At 43.2% G+C, this 15,355-nt stretch overlaps 1 protein-coding gene across 3 annotated transcripts in view; it reads right to left on the bottom strand.

Moving 5' to 3' along the window:
• Positions 1–6,894: 6,894 nt before the first annotated feature.
• The window catches only part of LPCAT2 (lysophosphatidylcholine acyltransferase 2), a 92,126-nt gene continuing 83,665 nt past the window's right edge, over positions 6,895–15,355 (bottom strand). For 2 of the 3 annotated variants that reach the window (XM_075537979.1, XM_075537980.1), the window contains 2 exons: positions 14,494–14,629; positions 6,895–8,934 (listed from right to left, as the gene is read on the bottom strand). In XM_075537979.1, coding sequence (XP_075394094.1) covers positions 8,750–8,934; positions 14,494–14,629 — 321 coding nt within the window. In that variant the 3' untranslated portion in view covers positions 6,895–8,749. The remainder of the gene's footprint in view (positions 8,935–14,493; positions 14,630–15,355) is intronic. The other variant, XM_075537981.1, reaches the window with a different exon arrangement.

Below are 15,355 nucleotides of genomic sequence, written 5' to 3'. Positions count from 1 at the left end.
GCTGGTACACTCATGACTAACCACAACCTCAGAGTGAGGAGGGAGGGGTCACTTAGAGGGGACCAAAAAAAAAAAAAGCTCTCTGAAAGAGATACCTGGTCCTTTGGGTTGAGGGTCCTCCATGTGGAGGGGAAGGCTTGTCAGGTAGCAGTGGGGGAGGTTGCACCCTGGCCATTCCTGTCCTTGGTTGAATCTGGGCAGGAACCAGATAATTGACTGTGCCCTCACAGAAGGGTACTAGACCCACCCTAGTGAACGGCACCCAGAGAAGTGCTTTTCTCCTGCTTTCTGAAGCACACCTTTCTGGAGCCCAGGGATGAGGCTTCTTCAACCTCCACACCTGCCTGGATCAGTCATGCCGCCTCCTCCCACCAAGTATCTCTCCACACCTGCCTGGATCAGTCAGGCCGCCTCCTCCCACCACAGGCCATCCAGCACACGGATTCCCATGCAGACTTGGCTTTGTGTCTGAAGCACACACGTGGCCGCCACATTCCGCTCTCAGGGAACCCAAGATCCCATGCCCACAGCCTCTGCGGGCTATGTGCCAGGATCTGATCCTACCTGGTGGCATGGGCAGGAAGGCTGAGGTTTGGCTCATCTGTGCAGTATCTTGTGACTACATTTCCCACAAACCCTTGCTACCCCCAGCAGAAGTTTCCCAACATACCCTTGCTCATGGGAATCTAAAAATCCTGTTCCCCAGGAGATAGGCAGGGAGGCGTCAGAGACCCACGCCTGCTTGCTGGTGGGGCTGTTTCTCTCTCTCTTGGGAGACTCTCAGTAGAATCCTCTAAGTGAAGAAACAACTCCTCCCCAATTAAAAATAAAGTGCTTAGTATATTACTTTGCTCAAGCAAGTGTTCCCAACCAGAAAATAAAAAATATTCTAAAACTAAAACTTAGAAATATTGTAAGCATTCAAGACAAGTTGCTTATTTTCAAAAAAATAAAAGAAAAGTTACTTATCTTTTTAATTAAACTTTGATTCACATGTACCTTCCTGGGTTTGGTCTGACCTCCCCCTGACTGCTTATGCTTCCACCGTGTATTGTGAGGTCAGTATCTTTTCTTCTATTCCTGCTGCGTTGATTATACTTACCTCAGGGGACTCATGTTATACTTGTCCTTTTGAGATTAACATAATTCCTTCCAACTCTTCCCAGGAGACGGTGTGTTTCATGTGATCATCCATGCTTTTTAGTGCTGCATAGTACTCCATTGTGTGCATGTGCCAGAGTTTACTAATCCACTCGTCTATCTGGGTCATGTAATATACTTCTTATCCTTTGAAGCCTCCTCATCCTGCTCCCCTCCCCCCACCCCCCGCTATCAGGACCCCAGTGCCGCTTCCCATTCTGGACTAGATGGGAGCATGTACACAGCTATAGACAAGAGATAAAACTCACCACACATGGAAGCCAGGAACAGGAATGGGAATAGAGATTTTTTAAAAGGTAAGGGAAGGGGGGAGAGGAGAGGAGGGAAGGGGGCACTGATCGCAATGAATGGCACATAACCACACACCCCCATCCAGGGGGAAGAACAACAGAACCCAGAGGGGAAGGAAGACAGCAGTTGGTGTGAGATTTGAAAATAATTAACAATCTACAATCTATCAAGGGACCACAAGGATTGGCGGGGCTGGGGGGGTGAGGAGGGAGAGAAAAAAAGAGGAGCTGATCCCAAGGGCTCAAATGGAAAGTAAATGTCTAGAAAAGAACGATGGAATATATGAATATGTCGGATACAATTGACATGTACATTGTAACAAGAGTTGTAAGAGCCCCCAATAAAATGATTATTAAAAAGTTTGTGATATATTTTTGACATATAATTCCCATAGCATACAGGTCAATGGCTTAGTCATCTTCAAAAGACTTGTGTAATCACCACCACAATCGATTTTGAAACATTTTCTTATTTCATATACTCACGATGATTAGATCTCCATGTTTCTCCAACCTTCCCTGCCGTAACACAAATCCAGTTACTGTCTCTCTGGATTTAACTATCTGGAGTTCATATAAAAACATACAAGCAACAACAACAAAACAAACAAAACCCCAACAACAATAACAAGAGAAAAAAGCCTCAACAAAAAAAACCCAGCAGAAAATATTGAAAATCAGAACAAATTTAAAATGGGCCAAAGGGGAGCTCAAATAGAAGGTGTACGTCTGCATCCTTCCAATCTCTGATAGTCTGAGACATCAAGTCTCTATGGCAACAGGAAGACTTATCATTCTCCCACACAGCGCCTGGTGGATTATTTTCCATTTTTTGGTTCCATTTATTTCTTCTGTAATCTTTACAATGTCCTTTTCCTTTGTTGTTCTTCCTTTTTCTAATTCCTGGAGTTGTTGGGTTAAGGTATTGACCCAGTAAGGTTCTTTTTTGATGTGTACATTTATTACAAAGGAGTGCGCTCTGAGTACTCACTGGTGATGCTGTGTCCTAAAGGTCTTGGTATGTTGTGTTTTCATTCACCTTACTTCTAAGATTGTTTTCCACATTTTGTTTCTTCTATTACTCAGTAGTTTTTAAGGCGGATGTTATTCTGTTTCTGTGCATTTGATGTTTCCCCCTAATCACTTCGATTATTTGTCCCAAATTTTATAACATTGTACTGTGAGGGGATGGTGTGCATCCTTTAAAGTTCAAAAAAACTGTCGAGACCTGCTTTGTGCCTACCATATGGTCTCTTCTGCACAACGACCCATGAGCTCTGGAAGAGAATGTGCATGAGGCTTTGTTGGGTGGAGTGTTCTGTATCGGATTATGGGCTCCAGTCGGTTTGCTGTGTTGTTGGGATCTTCTGTATCTTCTCTTAGTTTCTTTCTAGCGATTTCAGCCCTCGCTGAAAGTGGTGTGTTACAATCTCCTGATATTATTGTAGAGTTGTATATTTCTATTTCAAATCTATTAATGTTTGCTTTATGTATTTTGAGGTTCTTTCGTTGATATAGATATTTTTTATGTTCATCTCATCCTATAATCCTATTTCTAGGTATAGATCCTAAAGAAATAAAAGTTTAGGTATGAACAGATACATATGGCTACACCCATGTTAACTGAAGCTTGATGCACAATAGCAAAGAGATGGAAACCACCCCTTGGTGGGTGAATGAGTAAATGAATTCCAGCACAAACAGCTCATGAAATACTACAAAACATTAAAGAGTCACAAAGAATCCACAAACACCTTCAAACAGGGATGACTTTGTAGAACAATATGCTGAGTGAAATCAGTCTATCACAGAAGGACACATGTTTTATGAGTCTGTTATTATAGAGCTTTACATGCCAAAAAAAGATTATTTGATAGTTACCAGGAATAAGCTAGTAAATAGATAATACACATGTATTAATTTAGATGAAGGGGAAGGCAATATACAATAAGAAAATGACCAGTACAACATTACTAGTAAGAAGGAAGATACAAAGAAGTAAATAAGAATTGTGGACAGCAAACATAAGTAAGAGTGTTACAAACACGTCGCCATCTCTGTAGCTCTTCCCCTCAGGACTTCTATGCTCCTGGATTGACAACACATGAAAGGGTGGCGTGGGCATTCTCATGGGACTCAAATCATGTCTGTGTTTTCAATGCGTTTTGGGTTTGGGGAACAAAGGAAGTCTCAGGGGGCTACGTCAGGGTAGTAGAGTGGATGGAGTAAAATTTCCCAATGAAATTTCCATTGGAAAATTCCCTTACAACCCTTGAAGAATGAGCAAGTGGATCATCATGATGGGAACATAAAAATCATCAGGGCAACTTTCCTAGTTTTTTTTTCTCACCAAGGAAGTTTTTCAATTTTCTTAAAACTTTTTCATACGTAGCTCCTGTGAGCATCTTGTACTCTCAAACAATCCAACTTTTTTCAAGATTATGCCTTTGAAATCCCTAGAAAGTATCCTAGCAGATCCCCTCACAAGACACTCTTTGATTGTATTATTTTTAAGGTACCCTAATAGAACACTGGACACGTTACCCGGAGAGACCTCACCGAGAGGAGGACGTACATCATGCTTGGTAAAGGGGAGGGGCAGCAACGAAGAGCAAGGCCCTCAAGGAGAGGAACTGACCCAGTGGCTGCCACTGTGAACCATTGTGAGGATGGCACAGGCCCACCGTGCCGTGTTTTGTTCTGTTTTGAATGGGGTCGCAATGAGTCACGACTGACACAATGGCATAACAATGACAGCGGAAGCTGGACAAACATGTGACTGAGAGAAGCTGTCTGCGGTCATCCTCTAATCAGAGACATGCTTCAGCACATTTTGTTTGGAATGAACTTATGCACGTATGAACAAGAACCCTGGTGCTCTTGTACGTGCAACAATGGCATTTCCCCACAATTTTTGTATATATGTGTGGGTGTATTAATAATAAATGTAATGGAATCCCAATGAAAAGTTGGAAAATCTAAATCCAGCCATATCCATAAATAAATTTTGAAACACTCTGAACAGAATATCAGATTTGATAAGAAAGCAGGCCCCAATTTGATGCCTACATACTTTATCTCAAGGATACAAATATGTTTAAATTTAATGGTACAAGAGATATCATAAACCAGTATGCATCAGAAACCTGAAGTAGCTATATTAGCATCAGAAAATAATAAACTTCAAGAAAAAAATGTTACTAAAGGCGTGCAACAGAACAGCAAGGGGAACAAAGCAAAGAAGTCTCCAGGGAATACCCAAAATAGACTTTGGGGCCAGAGCGTGGCACCCCATCAGACTCAACTGGAAAATACTAAAGGCCAACAAACAGTTCTTGAACTAACTACAAACTTTCCTTTTTTGTTGTTAAAAAAAATGTTACTAGTGACCAAGGACATTGAATAATGATGAGTTGGTTATTAAAAAAAGGTCTAACAACTATTCTATACTATGAATTGAATTGACTAGAGGGCAGTAGTTTGGGATGTGAAGGTGTAATGGATTCAATTCTGTCTCACCAAAGTATTTGGTGTAAGTTCTAAACTCCAGGCCTGTAACTATACTCCTGTTTCAGAATGAACTATTTGTTATGCTAATGGGTCAAGATTCGTATAGGTTATATTTTGAGTCAATTTCTCTCGCGGTATAAAGGAATGTAACCAGCAAGCAAACAAGAGATGGAGGGAAAGAAATGGAAGTCACGTGCAGATGAAGAGCAGAGAGCTGAGTCGAGGAGTTTCTCCAGAGTAGGCAGAGAGAGGGAAGCAGCCCCCTCGAGCCACACATTTGTTCTTCAGGTCTCCTAAATGGTGACAAAATAAATGTATGCCTGCTAAAGCAAATTACACACACACACACACACACACACACAGATGTATCTGTATACATATAACAATTATTAATATTGTATTCACCTAACAATAAGACTCAAAGTATAAGAATTTAAAACTGTCGAAACTCAAAAGGGAAATAGAGAAATCTATAATTGTGGTTAGAAACTTTAACAACCCTTGTGATGGCTATATTTTTTGTCAGCTTGGCTGGACCATGATCCTCAATGGGTTGGCAGTTACAATAGCATCATCCCCCATGATAAGATCTAATAAAATGTAAACATCTCCACAAGGAGAGCTGCTAAGGACAATCGACCGATTGAAAGCAAAGTTCCCCAGGGGTGTGACCTGGCAAAGCTCCATTAATTTTGGATGGATCTAGATCCTGTACCTGACTTCTGGTTCATTGGACTTGAGCCAGCAGCCTGCTGTATTACCTGCTGATCTCGGGAGTGATTGGCCTCTGCAGCATGGGTCTCTGTACTTTATTGTTTTACCTACCAACCTTGGATTCATATGCCTTTTAGCCGAAACTTGTTTTCTGACCTATAAAAATCGGGCTCATTACCGTCTACAGCTTCATCAATCAGAAGTTTTCAGCCTGACATCTAACTCATGGAACATGGCAGCCTCTACTATCATAAGTCATTTCCTTTGCTTAATCTCTCTCACATACACACCTTTACAGGTTTTGCTTTTCTAGACAATCTAGCCTAAGACAAGCTACTCCCAGCATCTTCTAGAATAGACAGTCTCAGTCCTCCTGCCACCTCCCAAATCATCCTTTTGGTTCTTTTTCTCTGGAGGACCCTGACTGGCGATATTTTGATTTTGAAAATGGTTCTAGAAGAATAAAAGTATGGATTAATTTCCTGAGTTGGATCTGGGGTTTCTCAGGGCAGATTGTGGCAGTAAAGATAAGCCAACTATTCTCATTGGTTATTCCTAATCAAATACTTACAAAACGCAAGCACCTAGGTGCCCATGTGTGGGTAATTGATGTCTGAGAGATCTTTGCCTGGTTGCAGCCAACTATGCCAGAGAAAGTGAGGAGGGGAAAGGATATATTGAGTGGCAGAGAGAGTCAATACACCTGATGTTAGCAATCATCTGTATGTATCGATCATGCCGTTGTCCTTCAATACAGCTGTTTGGATGAAAATTTTTATGATTTAGAAGTCGTAGAATCTAGTGTTTCTCATTTCAAAGAGGACCCCATTTCTTTTCCAGTGAATATAAATAATCATAAAGTAATGGCACCGATTTAATGAAATTTCCTTTCTTACGTTAAGTCCTGACAGGAGAAAAGCCTTTGAAAGAAACTGGGTTGAGATGACAGAAAAGCAGAGTTCTGGTCTGTAGTCAATCTGAGACTTGGGACTTGTGTCATGATCACAAACCAACCAGTCAGAAGTCAACTCTTGCCACTTTGGGTAAAATTCAAGTTTTTTTCATTAGAGTTAAACTTTCTGACATTTCACAAAGCTTAAATGCAAATAAAAATGATTAATCACATTCATAAATATGCAAACTTCCATTCACCCTTGGTATTAAAAAGGTATATTACATTTGAGACAAAATGACAACACTAGAATTTTTTAAAGGCCAAAATGATTTTATGTAGGAAGCTTGTTTATTCAGTAACATACTAATAAAGCAGGAATATTATGTTGACAGACTAGTGGAATTAAACGGCATAAAACAGTACTTTAAAACAAAATCATGGGATCGTTTGCAAGAGCCTCATAAAAAGCCTTTAGTTAATAATGCCAGTCTTTCATGACTATGAAAATGATAGATGCTCTTTCTGTGATAAAAATACATCATGGTACCTGAGTATGACATACATTTAATTGCACATGATAAATACTATTATAAGGACAAATCTTGCTCATTATTTAAACTATTATTTTTGGCTCATTTAATATGTTATCTACATAGCTTTAGGTTTTTGATGCTTAATTTCCACAGCTATTTCAGCCTCTTGTCTTAGCGATGAAAGCTAGCTTGGAATCATGATTCTGGGACAGGCATAGCCTCCAACACCTCTCCTGGGAAGCTTGCTCCACGTGAACGATAGTGGACATTAGCATGAACTAGGCTGGGAGACTCGCCCACACGTTCAGAACCACAGCCAAAGCAAAGAGCTCTAGGGCCAGGGCCAACTGCAGAACACAAACTATCTGATGCCTTATATTACTAAACTGCTTCTTTGTTAAAAAAATCTCAAAAATAAAGGTTACACAGTATACCATCGACAGGATACATACGTAGGACCCAATAAAAATGGCACTTGGAGGAGATGATTGCTTAACTTCAAAGGAAACTGTCATTCGGAAGATTCCCATTGGGAGGTCACATGGGTGCTCTGAGGCTTTGGGAGCCTCTGGCCTTGGGTGACGCAGTGGACTCTGTTGTGTATTCTATTCAAAGTATCCCAGCATTGCATCAACACAATGCAAGGCAACGCTTCAAGAAAACCCTTGCTTATGGCCAACGATCTTCATCTGACTAATATATAAACAGAGAAAATCTGATTCATTTATTGGACAGGCACTCGTCATGCTGAACCATCCAATTCAAATTAGATTGGACTCTGTGGCACGCAATTCATTATTCTCATTAAGCCATCAACGCTGCCTCCAATAAGGCAATTCCCACTTAGCCTTCGGCAAAGTAGCCGTCTTGAAGATGGAGTTTAAAAACCCTTCTCTAAACCTCAGTCATGTAAAAAGATATGATTTCCTTGCAATGGGGGGCTGCAAAATAAATCTTCCATACAGATGCAAGCTCAGGGGAATATGAGTTTAGACGGAGTGTCCTCTGGTGACTGGAGCCCCCCACCCACCCTTAGGGAGCTTAGAGACCATAACATGAAAAGGGGGGGGGATGAATGTAAGAAGTCCAAGGGACAACATTCTGCATGCTTCTCAGACTCCCCATTCTTATTCTCATAATGGAAGTGGATTAGAGATATGAGAATGTTACCTTCATTTTTTCCTTTAGAGGAAGGTAGATTAAAGATGTTTACACGGGGTGGGGCCTTCACATAGTTCCTGGACAAATGGAATTAAAATAGAATGTAATTTTTCCACGAAATTTTTGAAGGCCCTTCAGCCTTTGAAAACGTGTTGAGTGTTGTTGTATCCTCGCCGGTTACTAAGGAAGGCCACGGCATTCTTTGGGATGTGCGGATTCCGTTACAAAATCCAAGAAAACTTGAGATTTGCCACCAAGCACACCCATCAGTAACTACACAGCACAATCTGATACAAAAGAAAAACGATGCTGATGTCCATATGCAATCAAGAACAATTCTAATAAGAAGCTGCGTGTTTCCCTTTTCAAACATTTCCATCCTGAGCCTCCTCTGTATGCATCAAGTACGTTGAGAAGTCAGTGGACGGGTCTGCAGCCTCACGGGAAAGCCAGTGTGGGCTTCTCTTTGGAAAGAGGCGCCTTCTTCAGTCATCTTTTTTTCCAGAGGTGCTTTCTTCATGGTTCTCAGGACCGACTTTATTGCTGGCAAGTAAGGGAGCTGCTTGGACTTCCTCTGGTAAGGCAAACACATGGCAGGTCTGGAGGTCTAAGTATGTGGTAAATATTTTAGCATATTCCGGATGCCTGAGGGCAAAACTTTTAAATTCCTCTGGAAAAAAAAGGAGGAAAAAACACAATAGGATAAATTGGGATGAATCATCTTTTGGCATGATGCAGATTCACGAGTGTGATCATTTGTCACTTAATGTCTCCAAACACATCCGTGAAATAGGATGTTATGTGACTTGGCCGTTCTGCCATCTTAAAACAAACAAACCCAAACCCACTGCCTTTGAGTCAATTGTGACTCCTAGTGACCCCACAGGACAGAGTAGAACTGTTCCTTAGGTATTCTGAGACTAAATTTCATGACAACGGATAGCCTCATCTTTCTTCCGAGAAGCAGCTGGTGGGCTTGAACCAGGGACCTTGCCGAGAGCGGACCACTGGGCCATCAAAGCCCATTCTCTACATACATATTACACAGACAGTCCCCAGATTATGAATGCCCCCGTCTTTAATGGATATCTGTCCACAAATTGGAACAGCTAAGCACGATTCATATCTAACACCAGGTAGTCAAATGTTTGTCTTGGTGTACAGTGCACCATTCTGTGCATCTAAAAGTGATACAGAAACACTCCAAGATACACTGACACATTTGTAACATAATAAACAGTACAGTCGTAATAACAGTGTGTGGACACATATCCCAGAGCAGGCCTGTTTGTGATTACAAACCATTGTATATACTTCAAGCTTTTCATACAACAAGTTTTCCAGGGATCGGGTCCAGACACATATATGCAGTTGGATATTGCCTGAGAGGACAGACAGCGTGGCCTATGGCTGTACCACAAAGTTCTTACTCAACACACAGCCGCTGCTGGTGAGAAGCTATCCACTGTACCAGCACATGGGAAAGCAGGTTTCCTCGGCCGAGTTAAGCGGACGGTGGGCACGGTTTACCCCTAGGCACAGAACTCAAGGCAGGGGTGTGTGTGTCGTGCTGGGCTCCACGATCCTGAGGGGGAGCTGCTTGCACTTGACTACTGAGTGGTCATCAACCCAGCTCATCGTTATCCATAACGGAATTCCCCCCAAATGGGCCAGTCACAGCAGAAACGGACAGATAAACGGTGGCATGTCAGCAACATGGTGCTACACAACATGAGAAATGAATGCCTCGCCATGCCGCAGCAATGTGGATGAACTGCAACACCACCGTGCGCCCCGGGAAGGAAGAGGCAGGCACAAAAGGGCCAGTGTGGTACCGTCCCACCTCTAATAGCTCAGACATGGGCACAAAACTAGGTCTGACTACTGAAGGCTGCGGCGTCTTCGCGTACAATTCTGAACAAAAGCTTAGAGGCAACCTTTCACGCGAGGAAAGGGCTCCCTCGCCGAAGCCAGGGGGAGAAAGAGCAGTTGGGAAGGGTGCAAGGGGTGTCTGGGGCTCCGAAAAAGCTCCATCTCTTGGCCCGAGTGGTGGCTAGACCTGATACCACTCCGCCATGCTCTGCATGTGCATCTTACTCAGTGCTCTGGAGGGTGGTCATTTTGGGCAAGAAGAAAGTTCAAGACACCATACTGCCCTCCAGTTGGAAGCTTCTCTGCTTTCTTTTGACTGCGGAGAGCCAAGGAAGCCTTAGCTTTGGTTGAGCCTGATCCTTGACGCCAACGTCAGAGGATTTGAACCCCATCGTCCTTTGGCTAACCTTGGATTTCTTACTGATCCTCCCATAGCCAAGGCTCCCCCTCATGCGTGAGGGACATGTGGGACATGAAGACAACAATTAGGCCTCAGTGGTGAGGAGTTACTGAGCGGTGCAGACAGTTAAGCAATCCACTACTAATGGCCAGGTTGGTGGTTCAAGCCCAACTACAGGGGCTTGGAAGAACGGTCTGTTGATTGGCTGCTGAAAGGTCCCAGCCTTGAGAACTCTGTGGGGTGCTGGTGTGCTCTGCACACGTGGGGTCCCTCAACATGACTCAACAGCCATTGGCAGAGTGAGCTTCCCCCCGCCCCCTCACCCCCTCACCCCCACCCCCAGTGGTGAGGAAGTCACTGGGTTCAGGCTAAATCAAATTCTTTGGAATTGCAACATGGCTGTGCATTAAAAGGCCTCTCCATACCTTCATAATCAGATGAGCTAATGATTTCTTTCTAGCTTCCAACATGCAGGTTCATCTGCATGAGAATTGACGATTGAAAAGACTTGTGCCCCTTCAAAAGACCCAGGGCCTACCCAGCCTCTGCTGAGAGGGGGGTGGCATCAAAAACAAAGACACTCACTCACTCACAGCACCCCTGTGCCATGGGGCCAAGGATCCTGTGGAAACCTCCAGCTGTCAGCAAACCAAATGCTTAGATTTTAAGCTCCTTACACACTCCTCAGTTTTTGTCTCAGGGCATGCGTCTTCATTTCATAATTTCTTATTAAAAAAGGCAAACAAAAAAACCTCAACGAAGTAAATGCCCTAGGCATCAAATTCCCTTAACCAGGCTAATAAGGCTTGCCAAAATGACAATAATTAAAAGCAGAGAGCAAAGGAGACATTTCCCTCTCCCAGGGAAGTTAACGAGCTGATGCAATTGAAGTACCATTAAAAAAAGAAAAAAAAATTTAAAGCCATTCCAGAGGAATCCCTCTGCAGCCTGAGGGGCCAGGAGGGGCATGGCAGGCCATCTGCCTTCTAGGCCCACTTCAAAGCTGAGGAGGGAAATGGCCACTGTCCTCCGCTGAGGAGGAGGACCTCAAACCCAACCCTCCACCAGCAACTCCATTCTGACTCACAGGGACCTGTGCAGGGTTTCCAAGACTATAAATCTTTAGGGAAATAGACAGCCTCATCACCCTCCAAAGGAGCAGGCTGGTGGGTTTGAACTGCTGACCTTGAAGTCAACAGCCCAACTCGTACCCGACCTGCACTGGGAAAACTTTGGAAATGAATTCTTCAGCTCCATGGACTTGTTTGGATGTGTACGCGTAAGCCACCAGCAGAGAGGCCAGCCATTGAAAGATGGACCTGCCACAGAGCCACAAAGTTGTCCACCCTAATAGTCAGTGCCTGCCTCGCAGGGGCTGCCACCAAGATGACAGGGAAAGATAGGGGAAGCGTACACAAAGAACCATTCAGTAACTGCTGAAGCTCCTATTAATACTGCCCGGGCACCTAACCATCTCCCCTTACTGTGATTGCAACCCAACCTCATTAGCAACCCTGGCCATACTACTCAGAAGAAGAATGCCCGAGAGAGGCTGTGCAGGCTTCAAGCTCCACGGCCAGGCTGCCAGTCCCCAGCTGGGTGGGGGGAGGTCAGTTAAGCTCTTTGTAGCTCAGGAAAGTAAGAGCAGTTAAGAATACTCATTAAGTAAGCTTTCTATCTATCTATCTAGCTATCTAGCTAGCTAGCTAGATAGATAGAAAGCTTACTTAATATATTTATGTATATTATTTATATAGTGTTTATGTATCTATATCTATCTATCTATCTATCTAGATAGATAGATAGATAGATATAGATACATAAACACTATATAAATAATATACATAAATATATAAAGAAATATATTTATATAGACAAATAAAGTTTACATATATAAATAAGCATTTACTTATAACTATATAAATATACATAAACTATAAAATATAAATTAAATGAGTTAATATATGTAGACTATTCAGAAGAATGCCTAGCTTATATTAAGTTTATAGTAAGTAAGCTAATACCTATCTTATAGTAAGCACTCAATAAGTAGCTAATATCATTATTGTTCTTTTTTTTAAAAAATCATTTTATTGGGGCTCATATAAGTCTTATCACAATCCACACATACATCATTTGTGTAAAGCACACTTATATATTCGCTGCCCTCATCATTCTCCAAATTCGCTTTCTGCTTGGGTTCCGGGGATCAGCACCTCATTTTCCTTTTCCCCCTCTCCTCCTCCCTCTCCATTCCCCCCTCCCTCATGAACCCTTGATAATTTATAAATTATTATTTTATCTTATCTTACACTGCCCGGCGCCTCCCTTCACCCACTTTTCTGTTTCCCATCCCCCAGGGAGGAGGTTATATGTAGATCCTTGTGATGGGCTCCCCCTTTCTACCACCCCCCCCTCCTTCCCTCCCGGTATTGCCACTCTCACCACTGGTCTTGAGGAGTACATCTGTCCTGGATTCCCTGTGTTTCCAGTTCCCATCTGTACCACTGTGCATCCTCTGGTCTAACCAGGTTTGCAAGGTAGAATTGGGATCATGATAGTGGGGGTGAGGGAGGAAGTGTTTAAGAACTAGAGGAAGGTTGTGAGTTTCATTGTTGCTACACTGAACCCCGAGTGACTCATCTCCTCCCCACTATCCCTCTGCAAGGAATGTCCAGTGATCCTCCCCCGACCCCCCACCTTTGGTGTTTGAAAACTGGTCCCCTCAGCCCTTCATGATCACACATGTTGGTGTGCTGCTTCCATATGGGCTTTGTTGCTTCTGGGCTAGATGACTGCTTGTTTACTTTCAAGCCTTTAAGACCCCAGACGCTATAGCTTTCAATAGTTGGGCACCATCAGTCTTCTTCACCACACTTACTTATACACACATTTGTCTTCAGAGTTTATGTTGGGAAGGTGATCACACAATGATGGTTTTTGTTCTTTGGTGTCTGCTACCTGATCCTTTCAACACCTCGTGATCACACAGGCTTGTGTGCTTCTTCTGTGTGGGCTTTGTTGCTTCCGTGCTAGATGGCCGCTTATTTACCTTCAAGCCTTTAAGACCCCAGACACTGTATCTTTTGATAGTCAGGCACCATCAGCTTTCATCACCACATTTGCTTATGTACATGTTTGTCTTCAGTGATCATGTTGGGAAGGTGAGTATCATGAAATGACCATTTAGCTGAGCAAGGTGCTCTTATATTAAGGGAATGCTCATGAGGAGACCCAATGTCCACCTGCTACCCTACTACTAAATCTATAAATATATGCACATAGGTCTATTTCCCCCATAATCATAAATATATTTATATATGTACATGTCTGTATTTAGGCTTCTATGTATGCCCTTTGCCTCCTAGTCCTTTCCTCTATTTCCTGATGCTTTTCTCCCATCCCACTAGCATGTTCAGCCTTCATTCTGGTTTCAGTAATTCTTCTCAGTTACCTTGCCCTTGGTCACTTCCTATCAGTCCTTCTATCCCCTCCCGGCCATTAGTGTAGGAGGTAGGGGTAAGGAAGAGGTGTTGGCCAACTCAGTGACAAGGGAACGAGTGGTTCAAAATCATTACTGTTCTAAAGAAGCCTGGTGGTGCAGTGGGTTACATATTGGGTTGCTAACCACAAGGTCAGCAGTTTGAACCCACCAGCCACTCTGAGGGAGAAAGATGAGGCTGTGTGCTCTGGTGAAGATTTACAACCTCAGGAAACCACAGGACCCTTTAACTCAATCCTACAGGGCCGTGGCAGGATTCGACAGGATGCCAATGAATTTGGCTTTTTTTTTTTTTGGCTTATTACTACTCTACCTCCACTTACTGTTATTGCTATCATCATCATCATTATCATGATTATTCATAGTTGAGGAAAACTGTATCCTTTCATGGGGTCCATTTATAACCCAGATGCCCTCCTTGTGGGCTAAATCAGGAAGCGCACTCCTCCGCTCACCATAGGAAATAGAATCCCCGTGGGCGATTTCCTTGAAGAGGCTCGAGACATCCAGGTCAGGAACTCCCAGGGAAGCCTGCAGAATGGTGGAGAACTCATCCTCTCTGATGAAGCCATCCTCGTCAACATCAAAGAGCTGAGGAAAAATAACCAAAATACAAGAATGTGTTCCCACGGAACAATAATGGGATGGAAAATACACCCATGAACCATTCAAGGATTTCTTATGCCAGGGACCCTTGAGACATCTGTGAAGAAAGCCTGCTCGGGTGCCCTTAGCAGGAGCCCTGGTGGCGCTGTAAGGAGTCAGCCTGTTAACTGCAAGGTCGTTAGTTCAAACCTACCAGCTGCTCTATGGGAGAAAGATGAGGGAGAAAGAAACCCCATAAAGATTTAGAGCTGTGGACGTCCTATAGAAGGTCACTATGAGTCAGAATGGACTTGATGTTGTTATAGCACTTACCTTAGGAGAAAAAAGAAAAGTGAGACACACTGCCATCAGCTCAATTCCAATGAATAGTTAACTCTATAGAGTGGCACAGAACTCCCCAAGGTTTCTAAGACTACATCTTTATGGGAGCAGAGAGCGTCATCTTTCTCCTGGGGATCAGCTGATGAGTTTGAACTGCTGACTTGGTGGTTAGCAGCCCCCTGCACCACCAGGGATCTTCAGAACTAAAACAGCGTTATCTAATGGTATGTACGAGGAGCCCTGGTAGGGTCGTGATTATGTATTAGGCTGGTCACCAAAAGGTCAGCAGTTCAAAACCACCAGGCTTTCTACTCTTGTAAAGATGTATGACCTAGATACCACAGGCGCAGTTTCACTCTGTTCACAAGGGTCGCTGTGACTCGGTGGCAG

Source organism: Tenrec ecaudatus, chromosome 18, assembly GCF_050624435.1.
Source record: "Tenrec ecaudatus isolate mTenEca1 chromosome 18, mTenEca1.hap1, whole genome shotgun sequence".
In the NCBI taxonomy this organism is placed as follows: Eukaryota; Metazoa; Chordata; class Mammalia; order Afrosoricida; family Tenrecidae; genus Tenrec; species Tenrec ecaudatus.
The sequence above is the reverse complement of the archived record's forward strand: the minus strand, read 5'-3'. Positions and strand labels throughout refer to the sequence as shown.